Source organism: Scophthalmus maximus, chromosome 1 (genome assembly GCF_022379125.1).
Source record: "Scophthalmus maximus strain ysfricsl-2021 chromosome 1, ASM2237912v1, whole genome shotgun sequence".
NCBI lineage: Eukaryota > Metazoa > Chordata > Actinopteri > Pleuronectiformes > Scophthalmidae > Scophthalmus > Scophthalmus maximus.
In genome coordinates this window covers 27,065,020-27,087,019 of record NC_061515.1, presented here as the reverse complement: position 1 = coordinate 27,087,019, position 22,000 = coordinate 27,065,020, and the positions used below count along the sequence as shown (strand labels likewise).

Sequence of the window (22,000 nt, the reverse complement as noted above, 5' to 3'; positions counted from 1 at the left end):
TGATGTGTTCGGAGGCGATGGAGTCAAGCTGTGCTCATATTGAAGTTTTGAGGCAGTAGGACTCGGGACTGCTGCACTGTGACCTAGTAAGAAACAAGGCCAATGTGTTACTGGGTCTCACACATACTGGGAAGCTGTCACACACTCACACACACCTTCAGACACTGGCACACACACACACACACACACACACACACACACGGGGAGACACATAAGAGAAAAAGAAGCCAACAGCAAGAAATACACATGAGGAGGTTCATGAAAGGTGCACACACAACAAGACGCGCGGGACAGGGCTCGTTCACTGTTTTGTTACAACCACATCACAATCACATGCATGTGATTGCGTTAATGGATTCATGTTCGTGTGTTTACTCCAATCTATGCTGCTCACTCATACAGAGTAACTGTAGACATGCCCACACACACTCAACACGGAGAAGGTGAGGTCGGTATTCGAAGGGATAGGGAGATATCGCCAGCAGCTTACTGTAAATTGCTGTTATATTTCAACAGGCCTAGTTTTCTAGTGTCTGTGTGTGTGTGTGTGTGTGTGTGTGTGTGTGTGTGTGTGTGTGTGTGTGTGTACAGGCAGCCCGGCTCCTTGCATGAAGGCGGCTGATGATCCGCCGGTGTTTTGATGTTGCGGCGCGTGTGGGAGTCGACACAAGAGGTTCACTGGTGCCTTTGACACGCAGGGGAAGATTCACCCACTTTGTGTCAACGTCTCCCACGCGACATACGTGCGTGCATGCAAAACAGATCGGATGATGGACACGTACATGCCGCACATGCGTGGAAATACATTAATACAGACATATACTGTAGTGAACTGTCTCGATTGAAACAACGAAAGAGGGAAAGCAAGATTTAAAAAAAAAGAAGAGATGAAAGGAAGCTGCGTAGAGAACAGGAGAGACAAAGGGAGAGAGGCACAGACGGCGAATATCTCCTGAGGTTTGTTTTTTTCCCTTCTCTCTCTGATTGGGGTCAGCTTTCTGCCATTAACTAAGTTTAGGGAGGGGAGGGCCAGAGCCGTCAGTCGACCCCTCCGCTTTTATAGGGCTGCTCGATAATAAGGACTGGTGCCTCGGAGGAATGCTGCAGAAGGAATGTGCACGTTAACATGTCTGCAGTCCTAAACGCTGCTTTTATGAATATATATATATCTGGTTATCAAATGCCGCCTGGCAGCTTTCTGAGACAGTGCAGTGCTGCTGGATGCAACCCCCCCCCCGACCTTCCTCTGTGCTTTCAAAAACATTCACTGATGGGAAAATATTACAAGAACAGATTATTTTTCCTTATGCTAGTCATGTGCTTGCCAGTTGCGAATGTCTTGACAGAGGAAAATGTATTAAATGTATCTTTTTCTTTTTCCCCGCTAGCCTTCTGCAAGTAATTTCCAACTGCAGGGCTGGAAATAACAATGTCCAGTGCAAGTGCACTTATAAATACGAGACATCAGTCGGTTTCGGAAAGGCCACCGCCACAGGCATTTCTGACATGTGCAGTTAAACAAAGATCTAATTAAAATCCTGCAATCTTTTTTAGCAGCATTATCACACGAAGTTATTTGCCCTTCTTTATGATATATATAAAAATAGAAATGTTCGAGGGGAAGGCGAAACAGACAGAGTGGGGGGGGGGGAGACTGCAAGTGTGCGTGTAGGTGTGATATTTGAGTAAAGTCCTCGTGTGTGTGTGCGCGCGCGTGCTGGACCGCCAGCACCCTCATTGATGTGCCGGTCCATAAACACTCGGCCGTGACTCAGGCTCCCCAGTGGGCCTGGGAGCAGAGGCTGATGGGTGGATGATCTGAGCCACACAGCTGCTGCCGCTCAAGGTGAGCCGCCCAGGGCGCATAAATCTGCATGGCCAATGAAGAGCCAGCGCAAAGGGCCCACTTAGAACCATTACGCAACGTTTGTCGTGTGTGTCTGTGTCCGTGTGCAAGAAAGAGACAGAGAGTGTTGGAGAATATATGTTTTTTTGAATATGTGCAGCGGAGCAGGGGGTCAGTCCACTCCCCTCTTTAGCCTTTCATAAGTGTGTATCATTGAATATGTCACATTACAGAATGTGTTTTACGCGGATGGGGGTATTTTGAGGGCACAGCGAAATCAGTTTTTCCAAAAGCAATGATGGATTTGTGTTTCCATCTTGATCACAACTTCATCAAACATAAAAAACGGTGACTGGTGGGTGTGCTCGAACTGCTCCAGTGGGCGTTAAACACGCCTACTTTAACGTTTGATTACTGTGTATTCGCTCCTTCATTGGTAATCAAAAACTATGTGTGTTTTGTGTGTGTGTGTCATCACAGCTACTGTATATTCCAGCTTGCCGTCTGTGATAAACGACTCTCTGCAACACCCTCTGCAAGTCAGATGAGATATCCCGGCGTGATCGATTGCCTGTGCCTGTATCGCCCCCCCAATATGACCGATTGCTTATTCCTTTTCTAAATATCCTTTTTTTCCCCCTTGTATCCGCTCAGGGTCGGAATTCTGCTTCCGCAATTTCACCAGCCCCTCCGGCATGATCGAGTCGCCGGGGTTTCCGGATAAGTACCCGCACAACCTGGAGTGCTCCTACATGATCATCGCCCCGCCCAGCATGGACATCACCCTCACGTTCCTGACCTTCGACCTGGAGAACGACCCCCTGCTGGTGGGAGAGGGCGACTGCAAGTACGACTGGCTCGACGTGTGGGATGGTCTGCCACAAGGTGAGGGGTTCCTGCAAGCTCACACTGTGCACGGACACGCACAGAATCAATGTTTCTGGATTGTGGGGATAGCACACATTCCTACACAGACATTTGCACACCGCTCTTCAATTTCCTGAGCAGCCATCACACTCTTTGATGTAAGCGGTGTTTGCCGTACATTCCTTTACATTACATAGAGGAAACATCATTTCACGGGGAGCCGAAAGTGCTCCAACACCCCCGAGGAGCAGCCCTTTCCCATACCCCCGCCTCCCTCTCCCCGTAATAACAACCCCTTCATCACCCCCCTTCACCGTCCTCCCTCCTTATCACCACCGAGCGCTTCCTTCCTCCTGCGGGTGAGTGAGAGTGAAGGCCCACGATGAGTATCTGTTTGTAACCAATAGGAGGTGCCGAGTGTTGTGAATCAGCTGAGATCAGGAAGTGGCGAGGAAAAAACATTTGAGGATGTTATCAAGGGCTTTGATAGTGACCGCCATAGGGTTTTGTTCGCCGCTGTGGTGCTGTTGAAAACCACATTAGTAGTGGTGAGTGGTTCATTTCCCACCTCCCTCTTGTTGGCTTCCTTTCCTTCCCCCCTCCTTTTTCAAAAGAAAAAATATGAAGCTGAGAACTGAGGATTTGCTCTAATTATTCTATTTTCAGTAGCTAAAAAGGGATCCAAGTGGATTTAAAATTCCAATTATAGCCTTGGATTTTTGGAGCCTTTGATAGCTGAAAACAATTTATACCATTCAAAGTTGTGAATTAGGAGGAAATTAAAGTGTAACCCAGTTCCGGCGAGCCAAGTCCTCGGGCACGAGAGAGGGACGGGAGGGTGGAGATGGAAGGGTGAGGAAGAACTCGGTGTCTGGCAAGGGGGAGCTACTTTAGGGACCATTGTAGTCCTTGCTGTCTGCGGCTGATCCCGGTGCAGCTTGCATTAAGGCAGGGATCTCAATCCCCCCGCTGGGTGCTGGATGAGGCACGCATGGCAGATGGAGGGATGGACAGGAAAGGAAAGGGAGGAAGAGGAATGGGGAGGCATGCTGTGACTCATTAGACAACACTTACTGTAGCAGCGTGGCCGCTGGAAATATTTTCTCTGCAGAAAAAGACCACATTGGTTCCTAGTGAGGGGGCACGGCAACGCTTTTCACGTTTTTGCTCGTTGCATCATATATTAAGAGCAATACTGCTACTACTACTTTCTGGTTCCGCGGAAAGAATGAATTGCCTTCATCATAACATCCCAATGAAATTGACGTAAAAATGAAACTGTTGCTTTGACCAAAAAAAACTAACAATATGATGTGTGCGTTTGTGTGTGTGTGTGTGTGTGTGTGTCCGCAGTGGCTCCTCTGATTGGCCGGTACTGTGGGACAAAGATCCCCCCGGAGATCCAGTCGTCCTCCGGCCTGCTGTCCCTCTCCTTCCACACCGACATGGCCGTGGCCAAAGACGGCTTCTCCGCCCGCTACAACATGACGCACAAAGAAGTCACAGACTGTGAGTGCCAGATAAGTGTGTGTCTGTGTGTGTGTGTGTGTGTGTGTGTGTGTGTGTGTTTGTGTTAGGTGTGTGTGTGTGTGTGTGTGTGTGTGTCTGCGCCTTCAAATGCTCCCTGTGTAGGTTTGTTTACCTGATTTTATTCCCTTTCAGCAGTTTTTTTTCTTCCATCCTCTCTCTGCTGACACTCATCTTTCTTTCTTCATCTTTCACTCCTCTTACCCTCTCGATCTTTTCAGCTTTCTGCCTACTTTAATGCTATTTCAATCTCAAAGTTCACCCGCACCCCTCTCAGCCTATTCTGCTCTCTCCTAAGGGAGCATGATTTTCTCACACCCAGACGCACACTATTTTCTTTTAGAATATAAATTAACTTCACCTCAGTTTCCCCCTGCTCACCTGTTGGGCTGCTTTCTGCCTCCTGCTGCCCTTTTTCTCTCTCTCTGGGTTTTTTCTTTTAGTCTCTGCCTTCAAACTCTATATTATTATACTACTTAGATCTTCTATCTCAGTCTCTTTCAAAAAAAATATTGCATCTGTCACCCATTCTATTCAACTCTCCGTCCTTCCTCTTTTCATTTTCTTTCTTTCTCACAGCTCATTATGCCTCTCTGCTGTAAAGCCACATCAACAAATATATATTATTCTGCCCCTTCTCCTTTCTGCCCAACAGCGTTCCACTGTAGCATGGCACTAGGTATGAAGTCGGGGAAGATCAGCGACGAGCAAATCACCGCCTCGACGAGCTTCTACGATAACCGCTGGCTTCCACGACAGGCCCGCCTCAACAATGACGACAACGCCTGGACGCCGTCGGAGGACAGCAACAAGGAGTATATACAGGTGCTTATCTGTACATCGCCTTTGTTGCCAAGTATATTTTTCTTTGCACCTCTCGGATATTGTACGTTTCTCTCTCTCTCTATAATATGCAATTTAAAGACCAAGCTCTTTTCACTGAACAGTGTCTGTGTAAGTTCCGTTATTAAAAATCAATACAAAGAGGAATCTGAATCCACCTTATTATCCAGAGGACAACAAAATGACTTTGTCTCAGAGAGGCACCGGGCAAAACAGCCACGTATATTTAGTGAGGTGATACTGTACAGCAGGAAATGGAGGAACTGTGAACGGATGGTAAGGAAGTGCTCCTGTGCTCTCAATCTTTCCTGTCTCAAACACACGGGTCCACGAGTATGCATGCGTACACAGACGCGAGGAGAGCGGCCAGGAGACTGTGATTGATGAGGGTGCTCCTCAGGAATGCATCCGAACATTGCGCCATTGATCTTTGCCTCTAGCCTTCCTCCCTCCGCAGATCCAACACACACACACAAACACACACAAACACACACAAACACCACCCAGGCTTCCTCAGCAGTAGGCCACAGTCAGTATCCATCTCCTGCTGTCTGTGTGACAGATATTCACAGCAGCTGGTCTGTTTCTGTTATCTACATCAACCCCGAGCCCCATAAATCCCTACATCCATCCACACTGTTCTGTTCCGTTACTTTTATTTTCTCTTAGTTTTCTGTTCTCATCCAAAGAATTTTTTTTAATCATTTCTTTTTTTTCTCTCCCCAGGTTGACCTCCAATTCCTGAAGGTTTTGACTGGCATCGCCACACAAGGGGCCGTTTCTAAGGAGACTCAGAAGTCCTACCACGTCACCACCTTCAAGCTGGAGGTCAGCACCAACGGAGAAGACTGGATGGTGTACCGACACGGCAAGAACCACAAGGTAGGTTTTTTATATCTGCAGAGCTGCGGAGATGAAGCGGCCGAGAAATGGAGCCAAAGTGCACTTTCTCTAACCCCTGTTTTACTATCGTGGTACGTTCTCCAATAACAGGGTTTGTTGTGTGCAATCCAAGAGCCGTATCAGTGGATGCAACATTCCTGAAGGCGTCTTTCTGTTTATGAAGCTGAATCATGAAGTCATGAGGCAGGGAATGAGGGAAAGGGAGAGAGGAAGAGATGGAGATAGAGCAAGGAACAATGGTGTCCTCTATGTGCCCTTATCCAGGCGCCCTATTCATCATGTCTCTCCCACAGCCCTGCATACACACAGAAACACACACCTGGGGTTGTAAAACCCCTTGGAGTCCCGCCTGGTGTGGACACAGCAAATTTGTGTTAAAGTGGTTCACTGGAACATTATTTCCTGTGTTCGGAGGTGTTTGATGCCTCAATGTCTCCATCCCTGTGTGCGTGTACGGTGGAGACGGTGGATTCATACACAGTGTATGATTGTATGTACAGTGCAGGTTGTCAAGGGGGGACCTACAGTAAGCCCGTCTCCAGGGGATTTGAACTCTGTCCCTCATATCTGGGTTGAGGTCACAGCGGATTTCTAGCAGGAAAATAGAGAGTGGCGAGGGGTGGGGGTCTGTGTTCGAGGGGGGTTAATCCTCATACTTAACCGCACAGACCGGGACCCCCCCCTTCTGTGTGTGCGCCTGTGATTGGTTTGGGCGAGGCCGGCAGGGGGTATTTGATGTGGAGATTATTAAGTCAAACGTAGATTTGACTTTTTTTAAATGTCAACATCTGTGCAATTTATTAGACAGCCCCCCACTCCTGCAACATTCACACACGTGCAAAATCCATAGACCCCCCCCCCCCCCCCCCTTAAATAACCTCTGGCTGATCCCTCTGTCTGGAGATCAGTGCGTGTATGCGCATATCTATATGATGTGTGCCCGTCTGTGCCGTGTAATCTGAGTCCACTAATCTGTCTGAGCAACAAAACAAAAAAAACAATGTTCAGACACTTTCAGACAGATGCATCAACATGCATTTGGAAGCAATACGGCTTGTTTTTATGAGTGTTCAAGGTTTTGAATTGATTATGTTTTTTAGCTCGCACAAAGAGTGCAAAAGTCCAATAGGGAGATGAAAGATCAATTTTTTAAAAAGCGGTTTTGTGTTGAATTATGGATTCAAAAGAAAAAAGCATGGCGTGACTGTTACACAGAAGGTTTACAGGACTTTCTAAAGGCTTAGTGTATCCATGTCTACTTTTACTAATGGGATATTACATCATCGGCATAAAAGAATAGATATGATCTGTTTTTGATGATGACAAAGAAAAGATGACAGAACTTTTAACTCCCCAAAGTGACGGGGCTCTTGAGTTACGCTCAAAATCCAGAGAGATTTATTGTGCATTCACGCTCTCCGATGTTTCATACAGAGGCAAGGCAACTCGGATTATGTTGGATAGAACTTTTCTCTTTGTAAGTTTGCCGACCGCTGACGGTGATGGATGGATTGGATTTGGGAATGAAAGCGTTTCACAAAGTGACTAGGGCACAATGCGGAGTCGGCAATTAAGCCTGGCCTCATTTTGTCACGCGGAGACCGACGATTTCAGCGTACGCGGCGCTCTCCTCGTCAGCCAGGTCCTCCTCGGGTCCCCGTGGGCCGCCGTTGAATCTTCCGTGACTGCTAATCCACCAGTCATGTCGTACAAACTCCCAGTTAGCTCGTCCCTAAGCCCCCCAAAGAGCCCTTAAGTGGTTGAAGCTCAATTCTCGTCGGGGGGTCCTGTAATGACTGGGATTTGGCTTTACTAATTGTCATTTAACAGTGAGCTTGAAGCTAATGTAGTTTTGAAACAGTGCGGACGCATGTGTCGGTAGTGTACAATGTGTGTGTGTGTGTGTGTTTGCTGAAGGTTGAGCCATGAGTGTGTCTGTGCATCAGATATGAATCACGGATGAATGAAAGGATCGGCTTGGCAGTGGGGTTTTTTTTTCAAGATTTGGATCCTTATTTTCTACCACAGAAGGATTTTTAAAGCCAATGAAGTTTATTTTATAGAAAGAGAGGCAGGCTTTAAGGGGGATAGAGAGAGAGAGAGAGAGGCTGACAAAAAGAGGGGCATTGTGGGAAACAAGGCATTTTTTGTGAAGAGATCAAAAGTGCCATGTGAGGAAAAACACTAGGCTTTGTGTTTGTGTGTGTGTGTGTGTGTGTGTGTGTGTGTGTGCGTGTGTGTGTGTGTGTGTGCGTGCGCTCTCGCGTGTGCGTTTCTTTTTTGTGACTCACTTTTGTGCATGCCGACACATTTCCAGTCTGACACCCATGTGACTTGTTAATTCAGAATCGCACAACTCACATATGCACCTCATTACTTGATGAGACACTGGCACGCTGAGGAATTGCATATCTCACTCTCACTCTCACACACACACACACACACACACACACACACAGATACAAACTCACAACACTCACATTCACTCAAAGAAATTAACATTAAACACTCACATCTGTATGTGAAGAACATCCCATCGGCCCCAGTGCTATTTTACTGAAAAGCATTGTGGGGCTATGTCTGCTCAACACACAGAGACCAAATAAGTCCACACAGCAATTGTTCCCGCTCCTCCTCCACACGGACACAAAAGCTTTGTTCTTCATGCACACACAGGTAAAATATCACACGCTACACAACTGGTATCACTGGTACAAAGTGGAAGACTTCAACATAAGGTGGTGTAAGACAATTTTCTAAGGATCACCGCTTCGACCTTAACAAACACACACACACACACACACACACACACACACACACACAAACACACGCACCACTCGCCCCTCTTAGTGCCAGGAGTGGAGAGCGGCCAGCTGGAACCATTTCCGACTGTCAACATCTTCATACCAAGAACCGAGAAGCAGAGGAGGTGGAGGGGGGGGGGACAAAGATGGGGAGGGAGGTAATGGCTGAAAAGAAAGAGGGAGACAGTGGGAATAACTAGAGCAAGAAGACGAGGATGAGGAGCGTAATGGACAGACACAGAGACTGCGAGGGGAAACAACACAGGGATGAAAAAAAAAAGAAGAAGCGGCTGGGAAATGAATCATGCCAGAGCTCACCACTTCTCCCCGTGGTGCCATCAGCTCGAAGGAAAACACTGGCAGGGGAAGGAGACGTGTGCCAAAACAACAGAACTGAGAGATGGTGAATGAATCAAGTTTGGGTGTACATATTTATGCACCCCTCACTTTGCAGAGAGCAAATGTTCTTCGCTCCAACGAGACACAGTTAGATTTAGTCCTAGGGTGCACACTTCTGTTTTTGAAATCTGTATTTGCAGGTCCAGAGCTTTGGATCTTACAATAACACGGCACACCCGCCTTCCACAGTGACCTCCTTCTCCTGCGAGTTCATCAATAGTTAAATATCCACGGTGCCTGTGTCGCGCCAGTGTCCACACAAACCAGTCTGACCGTCGCATGCAGCTGTGTGTGTGTGTGTGTGTGTGTGTGTGTGTGTGTAGGTGGGGCGGGGGCCCTTTAGACAACGAGCGGGGCTTCGTTATATTTTAATGACTCTCTCCGCGAGCACACACAACATGACAACATCAATTATTCAGTGCACCTCGCCTACAGGTCACGTGAGGCACTGGTGCTCACATAGACACACACACACACGCACACACACACATACACCGGCGGGGGGGGACCAAACATGCCAGTCGTCGGGCAGATTACAGATGTGGCCCAGACAACAGTCTGGCAGCTTTAGAATTCCCATGCCTCATACACACACACACACACACACACACACTTCTATGAAACGGACTTTCCTGGTTAGTCAAAAAGTAACCACATTATCAACAGGTTGGGTCAATGACCAACCATCTGCTTCCTACGGACAGTGACCTTTAACCTTTGGGAGTAATGGCTCATGGGGTCAAAAGAGTGACCTTTCAGGTAGCCCGACAATAGATGGGAGGAAGTGGAGGGGACAGAAGAAGCCGAGTGCTGACTGACAACTTCTCATTGTCTCTTCTCTTCTCTCTCGCTCCTGTCGAAGTTTGTTCTCTTTCTCTCTCTCTCTCTCTCTCCCCTCTCACATCCAAGAGAGAAAAATGAAAAGTGCCTCTCGAAAGCTGATTCTTATTGAACAAATTGTTCTTTTTTTATGTGCGTGTCAGTGATATTGGCCGTATTGCCTGCTTTTATCCCAAGATGAGAACAAAGTAAAGCAGCTGGCACCGTTGTAATGCACCAGCTAATGGCCCTTTAGTCATGGGGAGCATTTATGGGAAGTTTTAATGGACGAATATTTTACCGACCAAACTCTCAATTTTTTCAGTTCATGGTCCATATTAGGCTTTTTTTCACTATTACAATTTACATCAAACTTTCATTTTCTGAAGCTGAAACTCTGTCCGTGACATCGTGCTGCTCGGACAGTTTGTAAGGCTGCGCAATATTTTGTCCCTTGATGCGCCTGCTGTGAACTTTAACTACAACTACAACTTATTTGAAAATTGAGGAAATTCCATTGGATTTTGCCATTTTGCCTTATAATGACATAAATGGCGTGGATGGAGTGTTTCCTGTTTCAGTGATGAATGTCCTGGTTGTTCGTTCCTTCCCACCCCACCACTCCCTGCCTCCTCTTCCACATTCCTCTGTTCATATTCCTCATTAAGTTACTGTGCATCCCCTGGCCTCCGTTCAACCTCATCTCCCTCTCTCCCCTCTCTCACCCCCGCCTCATCTGTCTCTTGACTGTTCTTCTGAGGACTCATCCTCCGATCTGTTTTCCCTGCCCTCCCTGTCTTCTCCCCCCGCTGCTCTTTGTTTCGCACACATAATATCTGGGGGTAGTAAACACAGGTCGGTTGAGTGTGAGCCGTGCGCTTGTCTTTGTGTGAGCATGCGTGGGTGTTTACATAACCCCCATAAGAGCCCACATCCACCGCTCGGGCCTCTTAGGTAAACACCGCGGCGGTCTATCCTCAATCCGGCAGCAGATACAGCAGAGATAGACCCGCTTATCTGTTCAAACACTCACGCTGCTTTGTATTACCAGTGTCAGCTCCACTTGATTAAATCAGGCCATGCCCAAAATCAAATAAAAGCCCTCGAGTAGGATTTTAAAGTCATATCACATTATTCCCACCGGTCGTGGAATTTCTTGCATATATATCGTGAAGGAGACGGGGAACTTCACAAATGGGTCACTTTGCGCCAATATGGCAGGGTAGTATTTTGAAAACTCTGACCGAATCCAGATGGTTTCATCGCTTATAATGAAAAACAACATTATCAAAAGAAGAGGGAATCAAATTTTAAGGCTGTGGGAGCACGCTCAGGTTTGATCATCCTGCGCTTGGATCAGAGTAAAAGAAAAATCATGTAGCCTTTAATCTTTAATTCAGCTGCTTGTAGCCGTTGTCTCTCCATCTTTTCCGCTGCGTAGCCGCCTCTGATGTTAGTCGGTGTGTTATTGGCTGATATGCGTCACTCAGCAGTGGCCTCGCCTGTCAGCCGGCCCGCTCGACCACAGACAGAGAGAGTGAACGACACTCAACCGTCTCTCTGTCTGTTAGAAGACGCTTCCTCTGCTTATCTGTGTGTGTGTGTGTTTGTGGTTTCCTGTGGTTTCCTGTGTGCGGTTTCAGTTGGTAACCGCCCATGAGAGGAAGAGCAGCATATGGGGGTAAGCGAGGAGGTGTGGAGAGATATCAACTGTACACCCTCGGAGAAAAAACATGGAGGTGTTGAGATGAAGGGATGTGGTAAAGGCCGTAGGAGAACGGAGGGAGAATGAGGTGGAGAGGGAAGAGGAAGTTATACATAATCATAAACTGGGAGTTTGGCGCTTTGGGAAATCCTCTTCCTCTCCACAGAAAGCAGCGAAAGGAAGCCTGAATGTCACTGAATGTCCTCTTTCAGCAGCCTTGAGTGTCACCGGTCACTTTGTCTGACAGAAACAGCAAGTAACTGACCACCTTGGTAACATTCGCCCCCCCCCCCCCCCCCCAACCCCACAACCCCTGCTGCCGCAGCACGCCGCTTGTTCGCAAATGGAAGGAAGGGGGTTGTTAATGGACAAGGGAATGTTGATGCTTTTTGGGTAGACGTCTCAGGAAGAGAATTTCACTCGCATCCTGCCCACCTGGACAGAGTCCCTCTGCGAAGGCCGGTCGTGTTTGGCAGCGTCAGGTCACGTCTCCCGCAGCTTCCCATGACCGCCAGCATGGAGGCGAAGTGAAGCTGGTGGATGAGTGTGTGTGTGTGTGTGTGTGTGTGTGGGGGGGGGGGGGGGGGGGGTGTGGGGGGGGGGTTGAGGAGGAGGAGGAGGAGAGAGACTGAAACCCTCATCCATCGTCGGATTTTCCCAGCCTCCCAGCGCCGAACCTTTGACCCCAAAACACATCGACAGCTGGGCTGGTGACATTGGATCTGTGTTTGGGTTGTCTCTGCCTTGTCCACTCGGCCACCGTGTGTGTGTGTGTAGCCAAGCGAAGCCGTGCACCGTGGGTGGGTGTAGAGCAGAAGGTAGTGTGTGTGTGAGAAAGAGAGAGAGATAAGACACTCAGGCATGCGGGTTTGTACAGTACAACTCCTTCTGACAGCCTCTGTCCTCTCTCCCCCCACAGATTTTCCACGCCAACACAGACCCAGCTGAGGTGGTTCTGAACCGCGTCCCGCAGCCAGTTTTGGCCCGGTTCGTCCGCATCCGACCACAGACCTGGAGGAACGGCATCGCCCTGCGCTTCGAGCTCTATGGATGCCAGATTACAGGTGTGTGTGTGTGCGTGTAACCGTTATTTGCCTCAAGAGGGTCACCAGAATCCCAGAATCCTTCTGCTTCACATTCAGAAATTTGGGGGATTTTGGGAGTTAGACCAGCAACATTGTGGTCAGAAGCCTGCCTCTTCCATTGTCTTGCTCAGAAAAGAAATGTTTTGAACAGTAAATATGATTTGCTTGAAAGAATACTTCAAAGACTTGAACTTGGGAACGCACACACACGCACGCACACATACTCACTCACACATACATGTGTGTTTAAGCTCTCTCCCACACTCCCCCTGCTATCTTTAAAACACGGCGAGCTTCGGGCTAATTAGAAGAAACTTTTGCTCTATTCTTCCTTCCAGAGGCTCCGCCAGTGTCACTTCCCTCCGCCGCTTCTTCCCTGCGCTCGCTCTCCGTCTCCGACTCCCCCAGCGGCGCCTCTTTTCCCTCTCTCGTGGCTCTAGATACTTCTCTGATGTGTCCTCCTTGCTCCGTGAGCTCCTCTATATCCAGAAATGAGTAGCGATCAATCATTCATGGCTCCCCGTTCGTTCGCGCTTACATCAGAAAACTGTGATTCGCTGCAGCATCAACAGCTGCTACCGAAATAGCTATTTGCTGTTACAGTACAGGTACATCCGCACACCGGCCGGCCGTTTCTAAATATAGCAGATGACCTCACATGCAGGCGCACCCTTCGAGATGTACACAGACTGCACCCACCCGCACACACACACGAACACACACACTTGCACTTCCTGTGCCTTTGATTCATTATTGAAATCTCCTGCCTTTGCCGTGACATAACAGCATGAAACTTTGATCTGTGTTCTCTTAAACTGTCAACACAACTAACATCTCCTCCTCCTGCCTTCCTCCTGCACTCCCTCACTTCCTCTGTCTCCATCACTTCCTCTTCCCTTAACCCCCCACCACCCTCGGTGCTCATCCACCTCAGTCTCCCACTCCTCTCTCCCACCATTCGTCTCTGCAGGAGTCTCATCTCTCGCCTCGGCCTCCCTCAGCTCCTTTGAATTATTACCTGTCCTATCCTCCTCCTTCTCACACACTCCCCTCGGTAAAGTTACTGTCAACGCCACTCGCCCGTCCACATTTGAGTGGGTGCCATTTTTCTACGTTGAAACGTTCTCTCGGTCGGTGGATGTACATCCAGTGTGTGCGCAGCCATTTGAACAGAGAGGCTATTGTGAAGAGTATAAAGACACAAAACACAAAAGAATATGAAGACACAATACAGTGAACTACATATTTAAAAGCCACTCTATTGTGTTTGTGCGCGATGTGAAGGGAGCCCATTTAGCGGTAGACTTAACATGTACTTTTATATCAACTAATGGCACTAATTGCATGTTGAAGCGGCAGTGTTGCACTACACGTCTCCTCTTCCCTCCCTCCCCGCTCTCTCCCTTCACCCTCTTCTCTTCGTTCCAGTCTACACTCTCAGTGCTAAGTGGCCAGTAGTGCAATCCTGCGGTGGAGCTTAACAGCTCCCAGGTGGGAATATGTGTAACAGCGTGAGTGTGTGTTAGGTCATCGCTGGAAGTTCTCCATCAAACCCCCCCCCCCCCCCCCCCCCCCCCCCCCCCCCCGACCCGCGAAGGTTAAGGTAATCACCGCCCTCTCGCTCTCTCTCTCGCCCACTCCAGACGCTCCGTGTTCAGACCTGCAGGGCCTGCTGTCCGGCCTGCTACCTGACGCGCAGATCTCCGCCTCCTCCAGCAGGGATATGGTGTGGAACCCCGCCACCACCCGACTGGTGGCCAGTCGCTCCGGCTGGTTTCCCGCCCCTGCACAGCCCCTGGCTGGAGAGGAGTGGCTGCAGGTACATTTTGAACTTTCCGTCTGATGCTGTTGCTTGACGGAACTTTGGTATTTTAATAAGAATGAATCACAAATCACACTTAACATTCATGTCCCCATATTAAGGCGTAATAGAATACATTATTATAGAAGATTTGCTCGAGTGGACCCCAGGGAGAGTAACTGTTGCGAATGGTGATAAAAAATGAGCAGAATAAATAAATTTCCTCGCACTGCCTGTTTGCCGTGTCATTTGTTCTGGGTAATTGTTTCTTTCACTGTGGAAATTGTTTATATGCGTCAAGGAGCACCTGTAAATTCTTGCTTCCACGTATTGCTCAGAGACAACTTTGCTGAAACAAGCAGCCCAGCAGCGATCGCACCATAACCGTGTGTCGTTGTTTAGTTTTCTCTACAGAGTACAACAATCTAAATCTTATCGCTTCAGGTGGACCTGGGTGTGCCCAAGACGGTGCGCGGCGTGATCACCCAAGGAGCGAGGGGAGGAGATGTCGGGAGCGGGGCGACCACGGATAATCGGGCATTTGTGCGGAAGTACAAAGTGGCGCACAGCCTGAATGCAAAAGAGTGGAATTTCATCATGGACCGGAAGACGAGCCTGCCCAAGGTGGGTGAGGGAGGATTGACAGACGCGGGGAAATGATGCTTATGTTTGTTTCCAGTTCAGCAGCCGTTACATTGTTTGGACTCTTGTGCAGATTTTCGAGGGGAACACACACTACGACACCCCGGAGCTTCGTCATTTCGAGGAGACGGTGGCCCAGTACGTCAGGCTGTACCCGGAGAGGTGGTCTCCTGCAGGGATCGGGATGAGAGTGGAGATACTGGGCTGTGACCTTCCAGGTAGGACGCTGCTGTTGCTGGATTATACGAATCATTTTAGATGTGTGATAATTTGCTGCTTATGGTATCCCAGGCTGAATGATATGCCCTACACTCGAATAAACTCAAGTGAGCTATCCAGAAGTGAATGGACCTTGAGGAAGGTGGCGCTACCTCGCATTAGATATGCATGAGAGTCATTAGAGTGTGCCAGAGGTGAAAAAGAGACAGTGTGTTGGCAGCGAGAGGGAAAGTGATAATACGGTGGAATCTTGAACCCCTTTCCATTTTTCGATTCCTTTCTGATACCTGGAAGGAACTGTACGCGCTCGGCTCCGTGTGAGCTTCGACAACAAGTGTTGGGAGTGGACAGGGTTCGGTTTGAAGGAATGCATCCCCTCGGAGAGAGAGAGCGAGAGCACGGGTTTGTTCCCTTTTTTCTAGCAGGGTCTGTTATCCAGATGTGAGTTAGTGCTGGAAACGCACACACACACACCAGCCCTCACACACACACACATGGACTCTCACTGTTTACCACTCCCCCTGTGCCTTGCAACATGCTACGCACTCAAATAAAAGCAAACACACATACACACATTTGGACGGCGCTCGCATGCCAAACAGACCACAGAGAGGGAGATGAATGTGCACTACTGACATCCACACACACACACACACGACCGCAGTAATCACGCCGCCGTAAATGCGATTCCGTGCGGAGGAAGTGCAATAGGCTCCAGTTGAAGATGATATACTAAGACAGTGTGACGCGCATTTAAAGACGCACAGCAAATGCACATCTGCCGTTCTAGCGTCGATGTTGAACACGGCGTTGTGAAAGCACGCGGCTCTGGTGCCAGACATGCGGAGCCAAACCATACCTGAGACAAAGTTGTTCAACCCAGCGTTCTCCACAACTGTCGAACGCAGTTGTCATCGGATTTATGTGCAGTTTATGAAACACCTGGTGTCTGGACTTTTATCTCCCCCCAACCCTCCCCCTGTGGCTCACAGGAAATGATGTGTTTTCCTTGTTGACTGACAAGTGACCTGTGGGAGGTGCGTTGCAGGGACATTACGACAATGAACACTAACCCCAAAGATTACGAACAAGCCAGAAACCTCGGGGATCACCTCTCCGGCTATTTTCACCAGATATAAGAGCGGAGCGCTCTGTGGCAGCGGAAAAAAGTTTCCGTTGAGGGTCACACATTGTTCACGGGCCTCCGAAACTCAGCAGGCACGCTGGACTACTGCTGACATCCTGTAAATCATTCACTTCCCCCTCCGCACACAAAACGATTCAGGTCTTTCTCCTCTCCCCACGGTTAAGCCCTCTTTTGAATTTTCTTCTCATTCACATGATTTATGCAGATAACAAAAGGATATATTTTTACCCCTAATCTTGCACAGTGCCGTTTGGAGCACAGCGGCGGCAGCTGCCACAATGAGGCAGAATAAGACCCGTCTCCCCGTTGCTACACATGGTTGCAGGTTTTTTCTGTTCCCACCCCGAGGGCCGGTGCGTGGGCCCGTAAATGTTTTTGTTCTTTTTTCGTTACCATGCCTCCTCTCCTCTCTATTCCTCTCCTCCCCTCTTCCTCTGTTACTCATCACTTGCACCTCTTTTCTCACACAGTGCTGTTGGTCCCGACTCCTTCTGTTTCCCCTGATTCATTCGCAGCTGTCTCTCTCTCTCTCTCTCTCTCTCTCTCTCACACACACACACACACACCCACACTCACGTACACACCTCTACTACAGCAGCTTTTTTCTCTCGTGTATGTCCTCCAAAATTTTATGGGCGCAGGAAGGAAATCTTGAGAATGATGCATTAAAAAAGAAGAAAAATACCTTTTTCCTCCTTCTTTCCCAGGAAGGATCATTTTAGTCTTCGGAGGAACTGCATTGTGGAGCCCACAGATGCACATACACAGCTGAGATGTAAAGCGCAGCTTCACGATGCCTTCACAGTTTTGCCTTTTTGTTCTGGAATGCGTTTGGTGCCAGAAAATCTGAAATTTCAACTGGTAAAAAATCTTGACTCCCGTGTTGCGTGGAACTCGTGTCATTATAAGCTCTTGATGTCACCGTCTTCACAGCATCCCATCGAATGACGCGTGTGAATGAAGCTTGATCTGAGAACTTGACCCCAGCCGGAGCAACCTCAAACAGTGGCGTCTTGTCTTTCCCATCACGTTTCTTTGTGGTGTATTTTCGTGCATGCACGTCCAATTCATCAGTGTCTGTGTGTGTGTGTGTGTGTGTGCGTGTGCGTGCGTGCGCGTGCTTGCGTGTGCGTCTCTCGGACTGCCAAGTACAGATTTACAGAAAGGCTTTCTACATAATTGAAGCTTCTTTTTTTTCCCCTCTTCTCTGACATATTGCTGATTCAGATTCTTTGGGAGTGAGCAATATCATTTATGCAGAGAGGGCTGGTCCTCTCCACCCTGTGTGTGTGTGTGTGTGTGTGTGTGTGTGTACATTTTTTGGTGCCTGATTGTGTTTAAAAAACAAGCATTTATACATCTATGTTGTTGCACAGCTGCACCGTATGTGTATTTTTACGTATGAGTGTGTGCATCTCCATTATCTATGCCAGCGGTTCCCCCGGGTCCACTTCTAAACGTTGGTCTCATCCCCGCGCAGGATGATGACTTGCATCATCACCTGCAGCAGTAGACACATTATGTAAGGCAACACTCTGCCGCAGAGGGACTCTTTCTCCTGCATTACAGTACGATGCCCTCTGCTGCGCATGTACAGTACGGTGGGCCCGGCCCCAGTCACACGTGGGCCCCTTCCGCACGCCGCTTTGTGACACACGCGTCAAGGACGGGGCTCGGGGGAAAGGTAGGCAGGTCACATACGCTCGCTCACATTCTCACTCCGTCTCACATAAACATACGCACCCGCACGAGTCGATCCCATTCCCATTGCCCCCGACACTTCTGTCACACGCGGGAAAGGTCAGCGCATTTACACTGTGACAAGGCTTGACCTTTGAAAAGCACGGAGTGCTCGCGAGCCGGGTAGAATGTTAATGGAACGGACTCGCCTGTGTGTTTTTTGTGTTGATGTGTGTTTAGTTGTGTGCACACGGGCGCCCCGGGTAATGTGTGGGTTTATTTTAACGCCTGGTCCCGAGACTTACCTGGAGGACTCAGAGGTTAGGCAGGCATTAAAAAAAAAAGGCAAACACAAAACGCAAAAACAAACAAGAAGAGTGAGCACAAGAGACCAAACAAAGAGGAGAAGGGGAACAAGAGATGGTGTTGCATTTTAAACACTTCCAGTTTTTAAATGTAATACGCAGTTTTTGCGGAAGCTCTCCTTGCCTCCACCTCTCTGGGAGGCCAGGAGCGATAAGAGTCTCATAAGGTAGTTAATGAGCGGCATAAAGGACACGACATTACCACTGGGTTAATGTCAGGAGCCGTTGCCCGCTGTGGCCGACCCTTTCATGTTTGCCATTTCTCCAGCTGGGGCGCCCTCGTGCTCATTTCCACAGGAAGTTCCTGTTAGCGGATCAATTGTGTATCACGCCGCGTTTGTTCCCCTCGGGGGCTTTTATAGTCTTCTGATGATCGTGGTGGTCGTGCAGAAAGAGGAAAAATGAACAGGAGCAGGCTCTACTATTGCCACCGACAGGTGCTAGGCAGGCCGAGTCCATGTGGCTCTCTTTGTTCTCGGACGTTTGCGCGCTTTTTGTGTTTCTGCTCCAGCTGATGAGCTCCGTCCTCACATGAGATCATCAGGCCGCACCGCGTTGTGTTTGGACAGGCTCGAGTGTGACGACGAGGCAGAGAAAGGCAACCAAGGAATACACAACCATGTCGGTGGCCATTAACGTCAAATTAGTGCAATATGTCCGACTACATGTAGTGGAACGCCACAAAAAGAACAAGTCGGTGTAAACACGTGTTGTTAATGACTTTTCGCGATGGCTATACAGACGGAGATTGAGGGAAGAGCCGGCTACGCAGTTCAATCGCATAATGAATTTGGACTTTTGCTTGAGATGTGACCCAAAACCCTGTGTAAACTCCCACAACGCACCAGGGTTTGACCCATCTGCTCCTAATAACACAGCGCTTTCTCCCACTTCACATTCCAACGGCAGCCTGCTCAACATGTGTGTGCCTGCGCGCACACTCGATGTGCTTTAACGAGCAAATTGTGGCCTCATTTATGCCATTGTATGTTGTTTATCTTTCCTTGTGATGAATGTGTGCCTCGGTAGATGTTGGAAAATCGTACATTTCTCTTTGGGTTTCGTCTCTGTCGAGGTTTGCTTGAGTTATGGGGGTGAGGGAGACACTCGCGTGCACGCACTCGCGATAGCTCGCAGCGAGCACGGGGGAACAAAAAAATGGGAGATGAAGTGTGTGCGCTCTGTTTCCTCCCTGACAGCCAGTGAGTGGTCCCAGAGTGTGATCATCCCGTCCAAGGTCGAGGGGAGTCTGTGAGACACTGTCCATCCATCAGCCTTAGCGCCAGGCATTTCGTATGTGCGCGAGCGTGTGTCGGGTTCTGCATCTGCGCGTGCATCCGCACGTGGACCCGTGTGTGTGTGTGTGTGTGTGTGTGTGTGTGTGTGTTGGACAGATACTGACGCCCGAAGGTCCAGACACAACATGGCGGGGGGGGGCTCTCTTGGCTGCTCTGGGCCTATCTGCGTCTGCCTCCGCTTGGGGGATGGCCGAGCGGAGACGAGAGACGCAGTCTATCCCAGACACTGACCTCACACTCTCAATGATGACATGCACTGTTATTCACCCTAAATATGACACATTGACGTGGTGTGTATGTGCCGAATCATCGGCAAACAAGAGAAGTCAAGACGGGTTAAGCAAAGCAGCTGTAGAACTCCCTGATTTCCTGTTTACAAGGTCCTCTCACTGCTGTCAAAGTGGACCTGAACTGTTCTGGCATGAAAGATTAGTTGGAGGGGGGAAAAGCATGTGAAAAATGGATTTCTTTGTGCAATATAGGATGCAATGAAAAAAAAGAATCTACGTCTACAAAGTATTTCTTGAAGCATTGCCAATCCCTAATCAGATCCAACAGCTTTCATAAATAATCGTAACTGTCTGAATCACCAGAAAATAAGCAGAATTGAAGCTTATTAAGGGCATACAGTATAAAGACTGTAAACCTCATTGCTTTCTGTCTTTGTTGTTTATCATTTCCTCTCCTGTCTGTGTTTCCTGCCCCCCCCCCTCCACCCTAATTTATTGCCATAGGGGGGAAAATTCCCCTGTGAATAATCTCTTAAACAAACATCAAGTGATGAATGTGTCCCCTTTTGCAGTAATCTAACGTCTGAGTATTGTCTCACACTACCTCCCTTATGACCTGCGATGTGTCGTGTTTGTTTTCCGGCAGAAACCACCACGCCGGCCGACACGGTCACGCCGACGCTGCCCGTCGACGTCGAGACCACCACTGTCCCCATCACGGCGACAGGTGAGACGAGGCGATACGAGTGTTTCTGCATGGAATCAAAAGACACGCCGGATGAATGGTGTCATTGGGGAGGCTGTAATAACCAAGATGAAAGCCTCTGAAAAGGGGCTTTGTGACATTAGCCGCTGTGAATCCTTCTTCATCTGAAATGACTGGTGCCGTTTCATGCCTTTGTGCACTTTGGCTCTCGCTCTTACTCTGCCCCGTTTCCCTGTCCTCACTCCTCTCCCCCTCCACAGCAGCTACCTCTCCTCCATCCGACAGCTCGTGCGACTTCGACCGCGGCCTGTGCGGGTGGACGCACGACCCCAACGCCCCTCTCTTCTGGTCCCTGCACAGCCACGGTGAGTCTCCTTATCGTGTCATGTGGAGATTCCGCATGACTCATCGCGTCTGGCCGTTTTTTTCGACGGAGCGACTCGGAGCTGCTTCGAGAAACTGACGGGTTGACGGTGACGTGCGGGAGCCGAGTCTGTTGAAACTCGGTTTCGAAATGGATCTGGATGATCCAGTTGACTTGAATTTCATTCTGGTCTTTACACAGTTTTTTTGTATAGTCTTCTCTCGACTGAAGACTGTTTGCCGCAGAGCCTTGATGTATGCATCCGCGAATGGGATTTCATTGGATGCAGAAAATTGCACAAACGCATTACATTTCATTTTATCAACTTCGGCGGGTCTAGACGCGACTCTGTTTTCTATAATTAAATGGAGGCGTTCTCCTTGTGCATCTTCATCGAGCCCCCTTTTCAATTTGATTAAAATGATTCCTTAAATTGAAACCGGTCTAATTTAGCCGCGGCGTCGCCCGCCAGCCGAGCGGCGGCTCTTTCCGAGTGAGTGAGAATGAAAATGAATTGAGGGAATCGGTGGGGAAGGCGTCACCACCGCCGCGTCGAGCACATACGTGACGCGGGGCGACACACACCGGCCCCCGTGAGTCTCGGCAGGAAGGGGTTAAGACCCAGTCGTTCCAATTAAGTTCAGAGCAGGAGATTCCGAAGAGGAGCCGTCCCTTTACTACCCCTCCATTACCTGGGGCACATCCCTGCTGGTGCTGCGTAGACTTCCCTCTACCTTGACGCTCCTTGAA

General features: G+C 49.0%; 1 protein-coding gene and 1 long non-coding RNA gene across 11 annotated transcripts in view; one reads left to right on the top strand and one right to left on the bottom strand.

Annotated features, from left to right (window-relative positions):
* Window positions 1-22,000, bottom strand: part of LOC118301237 — a 1,055,945-nt gene that overhangs the window by 856,461 nt on the left and 177,484 nt on the right. The window lies entirely within an intron of this gene.
* nrp2a (neuropilin 2a) overlaps window positions 1-22,000 on the top strand; it is a 59,963-nt gene that overhangs the window by 26,413 nt on the left and 11,550 nt on the right. For 5 of the 6 annotated variants that reach the window (XM_035629668.2, XM_035629667.2, XM_035629664.2 and 2 more), the window contains exons 4-13: window positions 2,501-2,731; window positions 4,067-4,222; window positions 4,896-5,065; window positions 5,810-5,965; window positions 12,633-12,777; window positions 14,442-14,617; window positions 15,044-15,223; window positions 15,315-15,459; window positions 20,827-20,907; window positions 21,147-21,251. In XM_035629668.2, the coding sequence (XP_035485561.2) occupies window positions 2,501-2,731; window positions 4,067-4,222; window positions 4,896-5,065; window positions 5,810-5,965; window positions 12,633-12,777; window positions 14,442-14,617; window positions 15,044-15,223; window positions 15,315-15,459; window positions 20,827-20,907; window positions 21,147-21,251 (1,545 nt within the window). The remainder of the gene's footprint in view (window positions 1-2,500; window positions 2,732-4,066; window positions 4,223-4,895; window positions 5,066-5,809; window positions 5,966-12,632; window positions 12,778-14,441; window positions 14,618-15,043; window positions 15,224-15,314; window positions 15,460-20,826; window positions 20,908-21,146; window positions 21,252-22,000) is intronic. The other variant, XM_035629665.2, reaches the window with a different exon arrangement.